The 21,473-nt window shown below is 43.0% G+C and overlaps 1 protein-coding gene and 1 long non-coding RNA gene across 2 annotated transcripts in view; one reads left to right on the forward strand and one right to left on the reverse strand.

The window, feature by feature from the left end:
* The window catches only part of LOC133507719 (uncharacterized), a 40,768-nt gene that overhangs the window by 10,251 nt on the left and 9,044 nt on the right, over nt 1-21,473 (forward strand). Inside the window, exon 2 of the long non-coding RNA XR_009796877.1 lies at nt 5,884-5,994. This is a non-coding gene — a long non-coding RNA (uncharacterized LOC133507719). The remainder of the gene's footprint in view (nt 1-5,883; nt 5,995-21,473) is intronic.
* Nucleotides 11,339-21,473, reverse strand: part of wnt4 (wingless-type MMTV integration site family, member 4) — a 57,195-nt gene continuing 47,060 nt past the window's right edge. Inside the window, exons 2-6 of the mRNA XM_061833064.1 lie at nt 17,698-17,779; nt 14,629-14,782; nt 14,309-14,440; nt 13,663-13,805; nt 11,339-12,810 (exon numbers count right to left, since the gene is read on the reverse strand). Of these exons, the coding sequence (XP_061689048.1) occupies nt 12,340-12,810; nt 13,663-13,805; nt 14,309-14,440; nt 14,629-14,782; nt 17,698-17,779 (982 nt within the window). The 3' untranslated portion in view covers nt 11,339-12,339. The remainder of the gene's footprint in view (nt 12,811-13,662; nt 13,806-14,308; nt 14,441-14,628; nt 14,783-17,697; nt 17,780-21,473) is intronic.

Below are 21,473 nucleotides of genomic sequence, written 5' to 3' on the forward strand. Positions count from 1 at the left end.
ATGGCCAAGCGGGTTCCCTCGTACCGATAGGTGCACTTGGATCTACCGGGCGAAGTCGCTCGGGTGCTGGAAACGCGGGAAGACGGGGCAAACTGACTGGGATCAAAAGCCGGGCTAAGAGATTCAAAATCAAAGTCGTCGGAGTCGTACTCAGGCAACCGGGCATACAAATCACGGTCCTCCTCATATTCCGAAAAGTCAGAGTCCAGAAGAATATGAGGAGCCGGGCGGGTCGTGTTCGGGACGTATTCATACCTCGCTGGCGGAGCGTAAGACACGGAAGTGGAGGACATCAGGGAGTCTACCCGGATTGGGCAGGCTTGGTCCTCCGACAGACGGTCTACCTTGCGTCGGTCACGGCGACGCCGGGTCTTTCCTGCTGGGTCCTGTATTGGCCAGTTCGTTCTAATGTCGGTTACCAGGGAGTCAGTCCAAACAAGCAGCAAGATCAGTAACGGCAGGCTTACGGGGTAGGTCGGGAGACAGGCGTTGGTCGGTACACGGGAGGTAGACGTCAGGAGTACGGTAGTGCGGGAACGAGGCATGAGAGGCAACGATCTAGCAGAGTAATAGTCGTCCCCCGGGTCCTATATGTACTGGGTCTTAATCAAAGGTCATGAGGCGCAGGTGTGCACCTTCAGATCAGCTGGCCACGCCCAGCCCTGGCTGGAATCCAGGAGCATGACAGAACCCCCCCCTCAACGGCCGGCTCTGGACGGCCCAGGAGCATCAGGGTGACCCGCGTGAAAGTCCCTGATGAGGGAGCGGTCCACGACGAAGCGGGAGGGGATCCAAGAGCGCTCCTCCGGGCCATATCCCTCCCAGTCCACCAGGTACTGGACCCCAAATGCAGGAACTCGGAAGACGCAAGGTAGTTCAAGAAGAGACACGTTTATTGTACGCAGAGGTCGGGGATCGAGCAGGTAGTCCGGTGCAGCAGCGGTAGTTGTGACGTCGGGCGAAGAAAACAGATGAGCGGACAGGCAGGAGTCGGTACACGGGGAACCAATCAACACAGGCAGGAGTGTCAAGGAGTCAGGCTTACAGGGTTGGACGGAGAACGGACGAAGGTCGGTACACACAGGTTCAGTCAGGAATACGAGGGTGCTGGAACGGGACATAAAGCTCAACGAACTGGCGGCTGACCAGTTGTCACTGGGTCCTAAATATACGGGGGATGATCAGCCCGCATGAGGCACAGGTGTGTGCCTCCCAATTAGCGCACCCGCACAGCTTGTGCTGGAGCGGCAGGATCATGACAGTGACCTTTCTGCATTCTGGTGCACACCATCGCTGACAGCAGCATCTGCTACCCGGGCTGCCTTCCTGCTCGCTCACCTTGCTGTAATTGTCATCTGATTAGCGGGGAGTCTCTGAGTGTTGAGAAGCATTGTCTAAGTTATAAGTGTATTATTATTGTTGTTACTATTAAATAAAAAGGGCTTTAATAATTGCATTAGAGACAGACGGAATGATATGTACATTTATTATTAATGTAATTTTATTTTAAATGTCTGCTTTTTATGTGCTTCTCTGACTCAAAATTAGCCGTTAGCTTAAATAAACAGTTTCTAGTGAAAGCTATCTCCGCGGGGACGTCTGGACTTGCTGTTAAAATCACTCATGAGTACGCTCATTGCGTAGTACATCACTCCTCTGTTAAACGAAAGTGGATAACAAACAAGTGAATCACTCTTCAGTTCTTCAGTACAGCAGTTCTGTGTTGGAATCTCTCACTTCAATTAAGCCGTCTCCCCATAATGAATCATTCTTCAGTTCCTCAGTTCCCCAGTTTCTCAGTACACCAGTTCAAGAACAACTGACTCAGTTCCTCAGTTCATTCAGGAAGAATCACTCAGTTCACTTAAGTCCCTCCTCTTTCTGCACGGCACTGCCTGACGCTGGCTGCTTATTGGTCATTCGCTGAAGTGAGCGACATTGCTGGTGAGTCACAAATCAGTCCCGGCACAGTCCATTGAGTCAACGGGCCAGGGCCCTAACGGGGTCGAGGGCACCCCGTGGTCCGAGGTCTAGTCCGCGCTCATACAGGAGTAGTCAAGACCCAGATGCACAGTACCGACGACAGCCCTGGAGAGGAAGTCCACGACCACATTGGATTTGCCGGCAATGTAATGGATGTCCGTAGTGTACTCCGAGATGAATGACAGTTGGCGTTGCTGGCGGGCGGACCACGGCTCGGCCACCTTGGACATGGCGACAGTGAGGGGTTTGTGGTCCACATATGCCATGAACTCATGGCCTTCCAGTAGGGAACGGAAGTGGCGGATTGCCAGCCAGAGGCCGAGGAGCTCCCTATCGAACGTGCTGTATTTGTATTCCCCCAAAGGTTTCATTCTTTACCCTTCTCTCCAGCAATGGGGTGCTTTGAGTGCATTGGCATCTGCCTGTTAATTATGTGTAGAATTTTGAGAAATATAAATAAAATAACAAGTGAAATTGTCATTATAAATAAGTGTAAGTAATTACAGTGAAACAAAATCTAGAAATTTGTATATATATATATAGCATCAAGCTCTTGCCCTACATTATTCATTTTACAATTTCTACACAACAAATGAAGTTGTCACTCTTAACTTTTTTTTTTTATATAAGATTAAATAATGAATTTATTTACATGTTCTTACTACCCCTTAATATTGTACTTTAAAGCCCAGGTGTCATCCCTATAAACATTCTAAAATAGAGATTGTAATAAAAAATACATATAACAGTATTCACTTCAATGTCTAGACTGAAAAAAAAAAGTGAGCGGAGAGCGCGTCATCCATGCACAAAGTTGCGCAATTGAGTGTCCCTCGACATCCAAGTGGTCGCCATATTAGTCGCGTCATCTGTCCTTGACGTCATCGTCACTTCCGCCATTGAAAACGTGCAGTGCCTGCTACTACGGAAGCCGAACAACAGAGATATTCGCATTTTTCCGATGCCGCTTCTGACACCGTTCTTTTCGAAAAGGACAACACCACACAACCGAGTGAAGTTACCGGGGCAATATTACACTATTGTTTTGAGCCCTCAGGGCAATATTACACTATTGTTTCGATTCATATTCAGATGATATCCGATCACGCCCAAACCGCATCCCATCCAATCCACGCCCGCGGCGGAGATGAGCCATCGCGGCTCATCGCAGCCGGCCGGTGTGGCTTAAGACAGAGCCGAGCGGTGCTGCTTTAGTCACAGTCAAGCCGGGGCGCTTTATGCGCGCACGCGTCTGAGTTACGCATTCTCGACTGGGTTCTTCAGAGCCGCCCCCGTCGCAAAGCACGACGCGCAGCCTTCGCAGAAGCTGTGACCGCCGAACGCGGCGCCTCAGTCGGTGTAGCTGAGTTTCGGCGCCCGTGGTGGCATATAAAGAGGAGGTGGAGCCTAGCTATGTTGGTTTTAGGGTATGTTCAAAGTCGCCGCAGTATGCAATGAACACTATCGAGACATTGTTGGCTGGGCGATTCGCACATCGACACATTTCATACGCTGATCTTTTGTTACGTTTTGAGAGAGACCGATTACGTGGTCCGCCCCACACTATTATTTTTTTAGTAACTGTATGCGCACATCAACACATTTCATACGTGGATCTTTTGCTACGTTATGAGAGAGACCGATTACGTGGTACGCCCCAAACTATTTTTTTTTTTTAGCTGTATACACACCTACCTCTTATTTAGAACCCACGAAGCTCTCGTCCTCTGCACCTATGCAATCCATTTTTCACAACAAACAGGGTCTCTTTCAAACTTATGAAGGGTAATTCCATTCTCCAGAGTGTTCCAGCAATATCCAGCAATGCAATGAGTCAGCATTTTGGCTAACACGAAGGAACAACGAGCTACCTTCCCGGAGGTAAAACTAATAGAAACAAACGAGTCCACTAGGGGGCGCCTCTGTCCTGTACATCACTTCCTGCTTCTTCTCAAAAACAAATCCCTCGAGAGGATTTTAATGGCGGGAGTTACAAAAAGCTGTATACGTCAAAATCATGTTTTGTGGTGAAAAAACACACGGGACCATATTGGCTGTGGGTTTTTCATTAATAATATACCAAAAATCATCCGTTTGACGACACTTGACCTTTAAAGTGCTACCAACATGTAAAGCATGATTTTTAGTATGTTTTCATTTTTATTTTTTTAAAAAAAAGGCCACCGGAATGGACCCATCTGTTTTTTCACCACACGTCATGATGTTGTTTATGGATTTTTGTATCTCCCCGTCATGAAAATCCTCTCGAGCCATTTGTGTTGGAGAAGAACCAGGAAGTGACATTTTTTACAGTAGTGGGGATCGAGTGTTTATCTTGGTATATACCTATTGTACCGGCGAAAAATTACTTGCTTTTTTTCATCATATTAACCAAAATGCCGGCTCGTTGTATTTCTGGATTTTGCTCAAACACTCGGGAGGATGGATTCACTCTTCACACTTTTCCAAAACAGAAAATGCGGTAGAACATTTTCAGTACATTCTTTATTGCTACATGTCAAATAAGTCACCAGTAGGTGTAGTAGATTCTCAGAAAACCAACAAGATGCAGCATTCATGATATAAACACTCTTAAGGCTGTGCAATTGGGGCAAATTGTTGAAAGGGGTGTGTTCAAAAAGATAGCAGTGTGGCATTCAATCAGTAAGGTCATCAATTTTGTGAAAAACAGGTGTGAATCAGGTGGCCCCTATTTCAGGATGAAGCCAGCACCTGTTGAAACCTACATTTCTCCTTGAAAGCATGAGGAAAATGGGTTGTTCAATACATTCTACAGAAGAACAGCATACTTTGATTAAAAGGTTGACTGGAAGGATAAAGAGGTGCAAAAAATTATACGCTGTTTAGCTAAAATAATCTCCAATGCCTTAAAATGGAGAGCAAAACCAGTAACAAGTGGTAGAAAACGGAAGACATCCATCAAAATGAATAACCACAATGCCAAAGGTTCAGCCAATGATCAGCTCCAGGATGATCAATGATCAGAGACAGTCTGAAGTTACTTTTAAGTACTGTAACAGTGTCAAGATATCTGTGTGAAGCTAATGTATTTACAATAATCCCCCGCAAAGTCGCTGTTAAAAAAAGAAAAAAGCGTATCCAGAAGAAGCTACAGTTTGCTGACGAACACATCAAATGTCCCAAAGAGAAATGGAGGAACATTTTGTGGACTGATGAGTGTAAAATTGTTCTTTTTGGGTCCAGGCAGACAGTTTATGAGACGAACCCCAAACTCTGAATTCAAGCCACAGTACACAGTGAAGACAGTGAAGCAAGGTGGTGCAAGCATCATGATCTGGGCATGTTTCTCCAACTACGGTGTTGGACCTATTTATCGCATACCAGGGATCACAAATCAGTGTACATAAGTCAAAATACTTGAAGAGGTCATGTTTCGTGATGTTGAAGAGGACATAGATTTGAAATGGGTGTTTCAACAAGACAATGACCCCAAAGACATGAGTAAACATGCAAAATCTTGGTTCTAAAGTATAGAACCAATGTTTAGAATCTAAACCAACAAAGTCAATGTCATGAAAAAAGTGACATGCAAATGAATTTTGGAATGTCATGAAGAAATCTTGGAATAACAGCTGAAAGGTGCCACAAATTGGTCGACTCCATGCCACACAGATGTGAAGCAAATATTTAAAAGAAACAAAAATACTGTAGTCATACAACTAAATACAGTGGCATCTCTACTTACGAAATTGATCTGTTCCAGAGGTCGTTTTGTAACATGAATTATTCACAAGTAAAAGCACGGCGGGATTTGGGAAAATAAATTAAAAGTATGTTATTTGTCCCAAAAATGTATATCATGTCTTCTTATCAAGCGAAAGTTTTTAACTTCTTTTTTCAAATCCTGTGCAATTTCAGTGATCACCATTTGCCTTCTTCAGAGACGTTTGACAGCACCTGACGTGCCAGCACGCAGATTTGACAGCCAGCATGTGCATAAAGCCCAGCGACACCAACACTGAACAATAGGTGAACAAATTATTTTATTAGTGTCTTTTTCATTTGTTGAATTGTAGTTGTAAATTGTAAGATTTTTGTGATTTTGAAATATTTGTATTATTTCTGGTGGCACTGTGGGGCAGCTGGTTAGGCCGTTCCCCTTTTTAAGAAGGGGGACCGGATGGTGTGTTTCAACTACAGGGGAGGCACTCTCCTCAACCTCCCCGATAAGGTCTATTCAAGGGTGCTGGAGAGGAGGGTCCATCAGAAGGTCAAATCTCAGATTCAGGAGGAGCAATGTGGTTTTGGTCCTAGCCGTGGAAGAGTTGACCAGCTCTACACCCTCATCAGGATCCTCAGGGGTGCATGGGAGTTCACCCAACCAGTCTGTTTTGTGGACTTGGAGAAGGCGTTCGACCATGTCCCTCTTGGAGTTGTGTGGTGGGTTCCTTGGGACTATGGGATACTGAACCCCATGATATGGGCTGTACGCCAAGCTCTGCACCAATTGAGTGGAGGCTTCTAACCGATGAACTGTTGTTTCCCCTCTTGTTATACTGTCACTTAATATGACGCTGGAGTGTTCTCTCCAGGGGGCAGGGCTGGGCAATATGTATGGAGCAAGTTCTCACTCTTCACAACCCTGATGAAAGATAGAGTAGAGAACCATGTGGTCAAAACTTAGAAAGGAAGAATCTTGTGTGGCCTTTCGGAAAGAAGTGAGAAATGCTCTTGATGGACACGAGGAGCTCTCGGATGACTGGACTACTACAGCCAAGGCAATCAGAAAGACAGGCAGCAAAGTACTTGGTGTGTCTTCTGGTAGGAAAAGAGAAAAGGAGACTTGGTGCTGGAACCCAAAAATATAGTAAGTAAGTCATCCGAGGAATGGTTAGCGAAGAAGAAGTGGGATACCAAGAGGAATGAGGAAAGGCGAAAGGAATATATTGAGAGGCGACATGGGGCAAAGGTAGAGGTGGCGATGGCTAAACAGGAGGCATATGATGACATGTACACCATGTTGGACACGAAAGAATGAGAAAAGGATCTCTACAGGTTGGCCAGACAAAGGCATAGAAATGGGAAAGATGGCAGCAGGTAAGGGTGGTTAAGAATATTGATGGAAATGTGTTGACTGGTGCCAGTACTGTGCTAAATTGATGGAAAGAACACTTTGAGTAGTTGATGAATGAAGAAAATGAGAGAGAAGGAAGAGTAGAAGAGGCAAGTGTGAAGATCCAGGAGGTGGCAATGATTATTAGAAGGGAGAAATTTTTTTAGAAAGGCACTACAAAGGATGAAAAATGGAAAGATATTTGATCCCGATGACAAACCTGTGGAGATGTGGAAACAATTTCGAGAGGTGGCTGTGGAGTTTTTGACCAACATATTCAACAGAATACTATAGAGGGTTAGAAGATGCCTGAAGAATGGAGGAAAAGCGTGCTCGTTCTCATTTTTAAGAACAAAGGTGATGAGCAGAGCTGTGGGAATTATAGAGGAATAAAGTTGATGAGCCACACAATTAAGTTATGGGAAAGAGTAGTGGAGGCTAGACTCAGGACAGAAGTAAGTACTGTATCTGTGAGGTGGTTGAATGCCTAGAAAGAGTACCACAGATGCAATATTTTGCCTTGAGGATGCTAGTGGAATAGTACAGAGAAGGTCAGAAGGCGCTACGTTGTGGATTTTGTGGATCTGAAGAAAATCTATGACAGAATACCAAGAGAGGAACTGTGGTACTGCATGCGTAAGTTTGGTGTGGCGGAGAAATATGTCAGAATAGTACAGGACATGTATGAGGGCAGCAGAACAATGGTGAGGTGTGCCGTAGGTGTGACAAGGATTTAAGGTGGAGGTGGGACTGCATCAGGGATCAGCTCTGAGCCCCTTCCTGTTTTCTGTTGGAATGGATAGGCTGACAGATGAGGTTCCACTGGAATCCCCTTGGACCATGATGTTCGCAGATGATATTGTGATTTGCAGTGAAAGCAGGGAGCAGGTGGAGGAACAATTAGAAAGATGGAGGCACACACTGAAAAGGAGAGGAATAAAGATTAGCTGAAGTAAAACAGAATTTATGTGCGTGAATGAGTGGGGTGGAGGGGGAAGAGTGAGGCTCCAGGGAGAAGAGATAGCACGGGTGGACCACTTCAAATACTTGGGGTCAACAATCCAGAGCAATGGTGAGTGTGGTAAGGAGGTGAAGAAATGGGTCCAAGCAGGTTGGAACAGCTGGCGAAAGGTGTCTGGTGTGTTATGTGATAGAAGAGTCTCTGCTAGGATGAAGGGCAAAGTTTACAAAACAGTGGTGAGGCCAGCCATGATGTACGGATTAGAGACGGTGGCACTGAAGAAACGACAGGAAGCAGAAATCGAGGTAGCAGAAATGAAGATGTTGAGGTTCTCACTCGGAATGAGCAGGTTGGATAGGATTAGAAATGAGCTCATTAGAGGGACAGCCAAAGTTGGATGTTTTGGTGACAAGATTCGAGAGAGCAGACTTCGATGGTTTGGACATGTTCAGAGGTGAGAGAGTGTGTATATTGGTGGAAGGGTGCTGAGGATGGAGCTGCTAAGCAAAAGAGCGAGAGGAAGACCAAAGAGAAGGTTGATGGATGTGGTGAGGCAGGACATGAAGACTGTGGGTGTTAGTGAGGAAGATGCACAAGATAGGCTTAGATGGAAAAAGATGACACGCAGTGGTGACCCCTAAGCCGGACAAGCCGAAAGAAAATTAAGATTTATTGGCACCACAATGGCACAACTGTAAAGCGTTGGCTTCCCAGCTCTGAGGACCGTGGATCAAATCCTGGCCCTGCCTGTGTGGAGTTTGCATGTTCTCCCCGTGCCTGCATGGGTTTTCTCCGGGCACGCCGGTTTCCTTCCACATTCCAAAAACATGCATTCATTGGACACTGTAAATTACCCCTATGTGTAATTGTAAGTATGACTGTTGTCTGTCTCCATGTGCCCTCCAATTAGCTGGCAACCATTTCAGGGTGTACCCCTTCTGCCCGTTGACAGCTGGGATAGGCTCCAGAACTCCCGTGACCCTCGTGAGGATAAGTGGCTCAGAAAATGGATGGATGTTTATTTATATTTTTCCAACACTGCAGGTCAGAGAGAAATGCTATTCCAAGTATGTTGTCTGTCATGTATGTACAAATAAAGTCAATTTGGAATATATTATTTAGTGGGACACCACCGTGCAACTGGTTAACGGCCGGTTCGGACATCTGCCTACATTTTTGAGGACCAGGTTCAAATCTGCCCTTGGGTGTGTTGAGTTCGAATGCTCTCCCTGTGCCTGCATGAGTTTTCTCCGGTTAATGCGGTTTCCTCATACATCCCAAAAACATAAATAGTAGGTGAAATGAATACTAAGTTTCCTGTAGGTGTGAATGTCCGTGCAAAAGTTATTTGTTTCTGTGTGCCCTGTGATTGTCTGGTGACCAATTCAGGGTATACCTCACCTCTCACCTGAAGATAGCTGGGGTGAGCTCATGGACACCTCCAACCCTAGTGAGGCTAAACGGTATGGAAAATGGAATGGAATGTTTTTCATATTATGTAACTCACCATTCACTTAGTATTCCACTGCCAGTTAGCTTTATGATGTTGAGAGTAACTCAGTAAAGTATATTCCTTACATCTTACATCTTTGCCTGCAAATCCAAGCAAAACTGAGATTGAATTTTAATCTTGGAGGTCCTATTTTATTTCCCATCAGCAGGGATCTACACCCATATTTCAAGAGATTGATGCTGGACATGTTTTTTTTATAAAATCCTCAATCCAGTTATTTTTCTCACGTATTTCTTTCATAACATACATACATTTCAAAAGAGCAGTCAGTGACAACATATACATTTGAGACACCGTATATTCAGCATCCCCATACATTCCTAGGCAATATTATCTTCAGTGTATAAGTCTTTACAGATCTAGATTATAGGTATGATAATGGTAGCACATTATTCTCAGCAAGTGTGGGTTTTAGGCCATACGTGGTCACATGTTGTCAGACTGGGGGGAGGGCGTTGTGAGGTTGGAAAGAAAGTGCTTCAGTCATCATGCATGAACATGTTCAGCAACCATCCTGCAGAAGCTGTAATGTTTTTATTCTCTAAGTGTTTGAATTGTGTCCGACACATATTTGTGTGTGTGTGTGTGTGTTTGTGTGTGTTGTGTCAAATACCAACTGGCTTTTGGGCAAACAATGAAATATAGAAGGAAATCAATATCTGTCAGATGTGAAGGATGTTCATTTCCACCAAGCAGAATCAGTTTGCTTTGCTCTGGTGCAGTTGGGAAAGTCAAAGCCTGATCTGATGTGTCTCTTTGTAGGGTGAAGTCACATTAGCGCGACACAGTGTAATATCTGAATCTGACTACAAAACAAATTTGGTCTCACACGATTGCACTTTGCCAGACTAATGCCATAAAATCTTGATGTCTCAGTCAGAACACTGACAAATGGTCCATGACAAAAATTGCAATATCGCCATATCCCGTCTTTTATGATCATTCAGCTAATCCAATCAGGGCAGGACCAGAAAACAAACATGTTGACAGGACCTGATCCAATCATTACTATGGCACTAAGTTTTGATGACGGCATTGTGTTCTGTTTGAAAGGACAAAATGAAGATTTCTGGGTGCTCTCTAGAGGACAGTTTGGGCTGTCCATTGTTCAAGAGCTTGTTGTAATGTGCACATACTTTTAATAATGCTAGGAAGCAGGAAATGTAACATTATGTAGCTGTCTGGACAGCTAGCCAATGCTAGCACCAATGTTTGCATGCAATCATTATGCCAGCATTCTGTTGATTCATATTCCAAAGTTTTGGTAAACATAAATTTATTTTTATGAGGAAATGGCAACCGAGGGCAGCAATACACCGTTGCAAGATGCAATTCTATTGGTCGAGGTCAAGGTGTTATGTTGGAAGATTTTTGGTATGACAACACAAATCCCAAAAAATCAAACACGCCAGACCTCTCATTTTGGCGTTGTAGGGCTATTATTGTAGGGCCAAAATGTTGCTCGTGGATTATGTCACCCTACAAGAGTTTTGTTGTTCCTGGCAAAATATATCAGGAACAAGCTTGAAAAGTGTTTGCGAAAGGAAATTTAAAAAAAAAAAAAGGTAATAAAATCTTGTGGTCTGATCCAATACCCAGCACTTAATTTAACAAAGAATAGGACCATGACTCAGTCAACAATAGGCAACAGGGGCAATCCAGCAATTGTGCATATTGTTCTTTTTGGCACATGACTTTTTATTACTTGAAGAAGACCTCATTCACCACTAGTTCTAATGATCTCAAATCACCAGTAACCATCAAAAGTTGGTGTCTTTACTCTGCAAATGCTAATTCACAGTTTACAAACTGTTAATTAATGTGTTTTAAGATCTTTTAGTGAGCAAATTTCAGAAGTTTCTTATGCTGAGTTCTTGGTGAATTAAGGTAAATTCTATGTGAAACCAACTGACCGCAGTATGTTAACTGTTATGCCACCCTTAAGGTTAAATTTTGCTGCATTTGGCAACCCAGTGGATGTGCTACCTATCAGGTATTTGCATACTCATCATATATGTAATATATACAGTATACATGTTTTTTACAAACTGGGTTTTTTCCTCTTTTATTTTCTCTATTAACTGTTGATGGGTACAGCTCTTTTAGAGCAACATTTTCTGCGTGAGTGTTTTTTGTACCATTAGTGCACAGGCTATAAGTTTACAGGAAGGTGATAATAGTGGCTTTCACTTGCATCGGTCCCCTTTGGACAGAAAACTTTGCATGTGTCAGCATCAAATACAGTACACAACTCTACATAACAAGATCTCAGCTCAGTGCAGCCATGCATACAAGGAAAGCAAATCACATAGTCTATGTACGACAGGTTCAATCTTTGCAGTTTGTCCTTAATTGACGCTCCTTGACATGGAGTGCTCTGATTTTGTCCCCGAAGCAGCAGCAGCAAGGACAGAGGCCGGCACCCCTCCTCGATACCCAAACCCCTTAACTGTACCCATCCACGGGAGCTGTTTCTCCCTCCTTTTTTGTGCTAGTGTGGGCCCACCTTCTTAGTCAATCCCAGATAAACTCCTCAGTCTCAACAAATAAGTTAAACATTACAATAAGGAGTAGAGGGAGGGAGCCAATGTTTTTTCTAATACAGAAAATGAACAGCATGACTAGGGAGTGGATGCACCTCTCAGTTTCTTGAGCTTTTTGAATGGACAAGTAGTAGACGCTTTGGTCCTATCCAGCAGAGGAGGTTTGCTTCAAGTCCTTAGGGTGCTCTGTAGTTATAATTAGGAGTAGAGGCATTTGTTCAATCCATCACCAGTGCCCATTTTATCATCGGCAGGTGTGCATCTCCACCATTTTGCGGCACTGCTTGCATTTGACATAACAGCACCAGTGGAACTTACAACTGCACCTGTCCACAACCTCAACTTCCTGTGTCTGAAAACCACGGCCGCAGCACATCAGCTCACAGCCATCAATGGCCTTTGAGGTTCTGTTGCATTGGCGGCCCACTGTGCCCAGCATACCCGGTGTGCGGGGGTCATGGTCACAGAAGTCTGGACTGGGTTCTAAGTAGACCAGATCTTCATCAGTGTGAGGTTTGAACTGGGAGTTTCGAGGCACCAGGACTTTGGCGGAGCCCATTTTGCGCTGCTCTACCTCTGTGGCACCATCAAACTTCTCCTTGATGATGTTGCCAACTTTGCGAAAGGGTGGCATCGCTTTCCAGCAGGTCTTCACCTCACATGATCCTGAAACGCCATGACATTTGCACTCCACACGCATATGAGCCAGGATGGCCTGAAAAAGATGTAACGGACCTGATTAACTGACAAAGATATAGCATTAAACAACAAAATAACAAAATACCATACTATACCGACCTGGCAGTTCATTAAATATCATGAACAGACCACAGATCAAATGCAACAGCTGTACCAATGAATCTTCTTTACAGTTTTCTCTCACTGTCAGAGGTGTATTAATAATAATTATAATCAAAACAAAAACCTTCATCTTTACTAGGGTACTCTGTTTATTTCCACATTCCAAAATCATGCATGTAAGGTTACCTAAAAACGGTAAATTATCCATAGGCGTGAATGTCATTTGCAGTGGTGTAGAACTCCATCAAATCAAAAGCCTTTTAAAATATTGTAGACGTTTGTCATTGAACAATCTTGTGTTAGACCCCATTAGTGTACAGTATGAATACCTAATGTTGTGGCCAATGTGTATACAGTTTACCTCTAAAGTTGAATGCCACTCAACAAATCTGAATTCCTCAAAAGTCACTTACTCAATGTACCTTAAACCACAACACCTCAGTGTGTGGTGCAATCAAGACTTGTAATGTTTGTTTTACTGTAAACAGTGGTGAACTTAATGTTGTACATGTATGCCAGTTAAAGCAATAATGGTTTATTGTGGTAATTATTTGACTGTCTGTGAGACCTTTGTTTATTATACTGTAGAATATGAAATTAAAAACACATTGTAGGTCAAATGGCGTACCAAAAGAAATTGTGCTCAAGCTTACAGATTGCAGTACAACAGTAAAACAAGGCGTCCGCACAGAAAACTAAGGTGATAATATACAAGTCTGACAAAGTGTGACTTTGCATCTGGCTCTAGAAATAAACCCTCAGTTACCTTTCTGCCGGCCTCGTTGTTATGCAGGTTCATGAGGGCCCGACTGGAAGACTGGCCTTTACTCCTCTCCCTCACATCCACAAAGGACTGAGAAAAAGCCACTCCGTAAGCAATGTTGTCACTGCAGCCTGACCACTGGAATCCTGTGACAAGACATTAGAAGATCATTAAAACACATGAAAAACAACAGAAAAAGCTTACCCCCCCACCAAAAAGAATGTATCAAATGACACTGTGAAATGTCTGAGGTGATCCTTACAGTGTTGAACCAGCAAACCAATACCCACGAGTCAGCAGCTTTGCATTTTACTTATAAGTGGTCTCATTGTTTTGCTGTCTGGCTGCAACCACAGTCTGACACCACCACAACACTGAGTCAGTGATAATAGGCCAATGATAGTCACACAAGCACCACTTTTACTTAATGCACATTTAAGCAACAACATTTATTTTTGTACTTTAGCTGTTAGTTTTACTTTATCATGGAAGAATTAAACTACCTTGGGTACTTTTCTACTTTATATAATTACAGATAATATATAACATATGTTCTCTCCAAATATTAGAAGGATAATTGATTAGCTGTGTTGTTACGCTTGCCATTTTTGTATGTGTGCATTTGCAAGCAGGAAGGAGTGATATATACCCTCTGGACTGACTCCATGTACGTTGTGGTCACAGCCACATTTTTCTAGCTCTCCACTGCTGCAGGCCCTCGTGACCGCAAACGCCACACTGGCTGCTGAGATGGCATACACAAAGGCAGCCTCACGAGTGCCTGAAACACACACACACACACACACACATGCAGTCACATTGATTCATTAAACACAGAAAGAACAATCGAAGAATGGGTTGACGTGTTAAAATTAATATTGGTTGGAATATTGAACATCACTCGCACTCAAAGCTTATATGATGCTTGCTACTAAGGAGTGGAGTCACTTTGCTCTGAAGTAAACTCACCTTGGGTGACCACTTTGCCAAACACAGGCATGCTCTCGAGAGTGGAGCAATTCCACCGACGGTTACGAAATTGGAACTGACACTCATCTATCGCCAGCTGAGCACCACGACGTACTGCATCCATCACTTCCACGCTGCGCTTACAGATTTGAACCTGCAGCAGAAGAGACACACAGCAGCTACAGTATGTCAAACACATTGGCCCATATTTTCGTGACCCTTGGAAATCTAGAGCAGCATGTGACAACTGTCTGCAAGGGGTAGATTAGACCATATTCAGTAATTTTGTAGACCAGTCCACCTGGTGAATCTGATGGCTGTTGGGCTGTGGCAATGTGGCTGTGTCTATGCCTGATAAAGCAGCTCTCTCATACGGAGCAATGAAAGTCTCGCATAGCGACATCTCTGTGCCAAAGAGGGCAACACATAATTGCAGCAATCTATAAGTGAGTAACCCTAAGCATTTTTATTGCTCTTGTCCGGTGCGGTAACAGACAATATGAGTGGATACACTAATTAAATACAGAACGAAGTAGGCGAAACTTGAGGGGACTTAAATATGTTTGCGGACCTCATTTATCTGTCGCCCCATCCCCAAATACTTGCTCACTTATATTATGATGAATGAATAAAATACACATGACATGCACCACACATGTTCGCAGAGCTCAGAATATGTGTCCCAATGAAATTCACCAAAATCTCAATTGACCAGCAGCCTACCTACTGCACCGTACTTATTTGTGGCCTCTGCAGACTTAAGTTTAGACTGCCTCTCAGCCATGACGTTGTCAATGAGCTGTATGCATGTTAAACGACACATTTCGTTGCACTGGTACGCCCAGTTCGCTGCAAAGTGCTCTGCAATATTGGTGAACACCTGCAGTGAGGCTTACGCCTGCACAAAGATCAAGATGTACCTGTTATTGCACTTCACCATCTACAAAAATAGAGCCCACTGGATAAAATATCACAGTAAAGACATTCCAACTGTGACTCACCTTTCCAAATACAACTCAAATTCCAATGAAGTTGGGATTGTCTGTTCATCCATCCATCCATCCATCCATCCATCCATCCATCCATCCTCCATCCATCCATCCATCCATCCATCCATCCACTTATCCCTTACAAGGGTCGCAGGAGTGCTGGAGCCAATCCCAGCTGTCAACAGGCCGGAGGCAGAGTACACCCTGAACTGGTTCCTAGCCAATCATGGGGCACATGGAGACAGACAGCAGTCATACTCACAATCACACCTTGGGCAATTTAGGGTCTCCTAATTAATGCATGTTTTTGGAATGTGCAAGGAAACCCACCCAGGCACAAGGACAACACGCAAACTCCACACAAGCGGGACTAAGATTCTCACCAGTTGCGTCACTGTACCACGCTATGTTAAACAAATAAGAACAGAATATAATTATTTGAAAATCACATTCAACCTATATTTAATTGAATACACTACAAAAGACCAGATATTTCATGTTTAGCAAATAAACATTACCTTAGAATTTTATGCCTCAAACACATTCCAAAAAAGCTCAGACAGGAGACCAAAAAAAACTGAGAAGAGAAGAAATTGAGAAATGTTCATCAAACACCTCTTTGGAACATCCCGGAAGTGAACTGGCTAATTGGGAACAGGTTGTTGCCATGGGTATAAAAGCAAAGATGGGGCGAAGGTCACCTCTTTGTAAACAAGTGTGTGAGAAAATAGTCAAACAGTTAAAGAACAATATTCCTCAACTTAGAATTAGAAGGAGTTTAGGGATTTCATCATCTATGGTCCGTAATATCATCAAAAGTTTCAGAGAATCAGGAGAAATCACTGCATGTAAGTGGCAAGGCCGAAAGCAAGCCGTGAATGCCCGTGAGCGTCGATCCCTCAGGCGACACTGCATCAAAAACTCACATCAATGTGTAAAGGATATCACCACGTCAGCTCAGGAACACTTCAGAAAATCAGTGTCAGCAAATCCAGATTGGCGAAACACCCGAGAGTGCAATGAAAAAGCTATTTATCAAATACACCCAGAAATGCTGTTGGTTTCTCTGGGCCTGAGCTCATCTAAGATGGACTGTTGCAAAGTGGAAAACTGTTTTGTGGTCTGGGGAGTCCACATTTCAAATTTTGGGAACTTGTGGATGTCGTGTCCTTTGGTCCAAAGATGAAAGGAACCCTCCGGACTCTTCTGGATCCAAGATTCAAAAGCCAGCATCTGTGATGCTATTGGGCAGTCTCAATGCCAATGCCATTAATGCTGAAAGGTATATCTAGGTTTTGGAGAAACATACGATATGCTGCTATCCAACCAACGTCTTTTTCACAGATGGGCCTGCCTATTTCAGCAAGACAATGCCAAACCACATTGTGCACTTTACAACAGCATGGCTTTGTAAACAGAAGAGTGTAATTATTGGACTGGCCAGCCTGCATGCAGTCCAGACCTGTCTTCCATTGAAAGTGTGTGGCGCATTATGAAGCATAAAATACTAAAATGGAGACCCCAGACTGCTTAACAGCTGAAGCTGTACATACAGCAAGAATGGAAAAGAATTCCACCTACAAACCTTCACAATTAGTGTCCTCAGCTCCAAAATGTTTATTGAATGCTGTTAAAAGGAACGGTGATGTAAGACAGTGGTAAATATGACCCTGTCGCAGCTTTTTTGTAACCTGTTGCAGCCATAAAATTCCAAGTTAACAATTATTTGCTAAAAACAAAGTTGATCAGTTTTAACATTAAATAACTTGTCTTTGTAGTGTATTCGATTAAATATGGGTTGAACACATTTTGCATTTTTTATTTGCTTGACCCAATGTCCCAACTCCATTGGAATTGGGGTTGTACTATAGTGTTTTAGGGGAAATAATGACATGCGAGCAAACAAAACGCCAAAAATAGGAAGTACCTCCAAACTGATACTGTAATTAACTGGTGAGAACACATTCTTTTGAAAGGACACCTCAAAACCAAATCGTGAGTGTGTATTAGATAACTGCAGTGTAACCAAATTATATTGTTTCTATTGTGCAAAAATAACATTTTAGCCACGTTAAGGTACCTGTCTCTGAATGAGGCCACGTAACCTCTCACACGTCTCTTCATCCCGGATGCTTCCTACTGACGAAAGCTTGGCCAGGTACCTGACAGGAAGGAAATAGATTAAATGGAAATTATTCAATGAACACTCAAGATTAGTGTTGGAGCAACTTACATGGTAAGATTTGGTATACGTGTCTTTAGGATAGAACAGTAACTGCAACATGTAAGTAACTGAATACAGAGGGAAATCCAGAAGGGAGGCCGGGGTAGCACTGGACCCCCCTGAAATCTAATTGATCCCCCCAGATGATTTACATATCCCGGCACCGCACAACTTGTCAAAAGGAGTTGTTTGCATTTTGAAATCAGTGACGCCTTTGAACTGCTACTGTAAGTCTTTCCTATACAGTAGTTGGCGTTATGTTCCACAGAGTAATTCACATTTATTAGGAAAAAAAATTACCACAGAAGAAGAGGATTTGCCCCAAAGCTAGTCTACGATATCATTCTCAAATCAGATTTGCAGTAGTGCTCAAAATAATAAGTTCAATGTGATCAACTAGATGAATCCACATTTTCAGGATATTTTTTATTGCTACATGTCAAACAAGTTACCCGTAGGTGAAGTAGATTCTCAGAAAACCAACAAGACCCAGCATTCATGATATACACACTCACAAGGCTGTGCAATTGAGCAATTTGTTGAAAGTGGTGTGGTAAAAAAAGTAGCATGCCACCATTGACTTTACAAACTATAAACTATTTTGTACAAACTGTTTTTGTTTCTCGGATTTACCAATCCTTTGAATCACCAAACTAATAGTTTGTTGTATGACCACAGTTTTTTATTTTATTTTTTACAACCACTTCACATCTGTGTAGCATGAAGTCAATTAACTTGTGGCAACTTTCAGCTGTTATTCCACTCCAAGATTACCGAACGACATTCCACAATTCATTTACATTTCTTGGTTTTGCGCCAGAAACCGAATTTTTTTATGTCACTCTACAAATTCTCCATTGGATTAAGGTCTGGGGAATTGTCTTGGCCACTCCATGACATTAACTTGGTTGCTTTGGAACCAAGACTAGTCTCATCAGTCCACAAAATATTCCTCCATTTCTCTTTTGGCCAGTTGATTGTATTGTAGCCTCTTCTGCAAAAACCTTTTTTTTTTTTTTTTTAACAGAGGGACTTTGCGGGTGATTTTTACACTGAAAAGGAGGATTAATCCGGTTAGTAACATTGGACTGGTATTATTTTAAACATTTCTGTCTGTGCTGTGGTGTCCTCATGAGTCACTGTTTGAAAGCACTTTTGTGTTTAGATGGGAGATCACTTTGCTTGACGCTTCGGATATGAAGCTAAAGTTAAACATGGAGTTGCTTTAGTAATAACTAAGACCTATCACTCACCGGATGCAGTGTTTCAATAACTGGCCAGTGCAGTGTCCCAGTCTCTCTCGTTTCCAGGCAGATACAAAACGGGCACATGGACAAGTTACAGCTCAAGGCATCTACACATGACCAGTAACAGCTTCCAACAGCCATTACACATGAACGTTTAAACATTCGGGTTGCGACATATATTTACGTTTCTCCAATGATTTTAGAGGAATGACATAAGGCAAGCTAGCTGTTTAATGCTCTGTTGTCTTAAAGGAAATAGAACGTGAAGGAGGATAGGGTATTATCCTTCACGTCTTGCCCTTTGTTACGTCTCCAATCTGTTGCTATACTGAAATGTTTGTTTAAAAGCTTTATAGCTGACTGTGTCAAAAGCGTTGCTATTGCATATTTTCCCCTAGCAGCATCTTATTTCCTGCATAATGTACTGTGTGGAGTGCTTTCAAAAAAAAAAAAAAAAAAGGAGTTGCGGGCATCACAAAAGAGCTCTTATTGAGCTTTATGAGTTCAACTTGTTTAAAAAGCATAAATACTGTAATTCAAGTGAATTCCACCTTTATAGTTCATAGTTTGACAACTGAAACTTCACCAGTATCACAAATTTAGTTTGTGGAAAACATGTGTACCTTACCTGTAGTTTAAGTGAATTCTGTCTTTTTTTTTTTTTTCATGTACTTCGTTTTATTATTTGATTCAAGAAGCCTGACTTTTTCAACCACAAAAGAAAAAAAACCCTGTCTTTTTATTTACTTCATAAAAAGTGTGCCTTTTCCCTCATGATGTTGTGAGAATAGTTTGGATGAAGGTCTGGTTATGACTACATGGTGAGGAGGAAAAGTGCTTTATCACAGACACCACCTCTCGGCCAGACAGGTCAAGAAGATATACTGAATCGAAGACGTGTGAGAAAATGACATCGGTCTTGATGCCCTGACCCCCCCTGCGCACACACACAACCACCCCTACACACTTCACTCTCATATCTCCGGGCCCAGCTGTGTTTTACAGAAATAGGCTTTCACAGTTGCCGACACTGAATCCTCCTTTGAGGTCGAAGCCTCGATTATGTCTAAACTCCTCAAAGGTTCCTGACATGTCATGTTTGATGGCTTGTTTAGTCTAAAATGAGTCAAGTGCTCTAGTTCACGTTTTAAAATGCAGTATTATGGGTAGAAGCTACACTTGGAATGGACCAAATACAATCACCAACCAGATGTGGCCTCTTATGTTAATTAAGCAAACAAATATAATATACTATGAGGGTCAGTCAAAGGCCACTTTAATATACAGCAACAGTTTATTGCGAGATTATGAGAGTGGGGGCGGTACGGCCCCTCAGATGGTAAAGTGTTGGCCTCACAGTTCTGTGGTCCCGGGTTCAATCCCGGACCCGCCTGTGTGGAGTTTGCATGTTAGAGGTAGGACCCAAATGCAGGAGTCGGGAGACACAGGTGTAATTCGGGAAAAACGTTTATTATTCGAAGGTCGGGGATCGGGCAGGCAGGAGTCAGTACACGGGAGAACGATCAAAGCAGGCAGGAGTATCAAGGGAGTTAGGCTTACAGGGTCAGTCGGAGAACGGGCGGTGGTCGGTACACACGGGTTGTCGATCAGAGATACGGGAGTGCAGGAACGGGGCACGAGTTGCAATGATCTGGCGCCTGACCAGTCGTCCCCATGGTCCTATATACACCGGGGCCAATCAGCCAGCATGAGGCGCAGGTGTGCGCCTCCCATTCAGCGGGGCAACCTGCACAGCCAGGGCTGGACCGGCAGGACAGGGACAGAAAGTTTGTCAAAGAGATATGGCACAACAAAAGTAGACCTTCCAATTTAGCGAGGATAAAATGTGAGTCTATCGAACCATTGTCTCCAACTATCTCTGCGAGACTAGCTCTTTTTAATATCAGGTTACTGGGTAACAAATCAATGTTGATTAATGACATCATTCCAACCTATGATCTGTACTTTTTGTTATCAAATAAAACATGGTTAATAGAAAGTAGCTGTAAATGAGGCAGCACCAGCAAATCTTAATTTTATGAACAAGTGTCAAACATGGAGAAAAGCTGCTGGGATTGCTGTTATTTTTATATCATTATTTCAATGTAAAGAAATTATACTGGGTGATTTTAGCTCTTTTGAATATCTGTGTTTTTTTTTTCGTTAAAGGTGACCCAAAGGTTATTGTTTTAATAATTTATAGACCTCCAAGATACAATGGAAAAATATTTTTTTCAGAACTGCTGTCCACTGTTCCCTCTAATTTTTTATGTCTGAGCTAACACGCTAACCCCATGAGCGCTCCCTTTGACCACTATGAGCAACATCAGACGTATCCACTGTGGTCAATCAGTGTCAATCCATTGAAGTTACTTACATGGCCAA

The sequence above is a fragment of the Syngnathoides biaculeatus genome, chromosome 10 (genome assembly GCF_019802595.1).
Source record: "Syngnathoides biaculeatus isolate LvHL_M chromosome 10, ASM1980259v1, whole genome shotgun sequence".
NCBI lineage: Eukaryota > Metazoa > Chordata > Actinopteri > Syngnathiformes > Syngnathidae > Syngnathoides > Syngnathoides biaculeatus.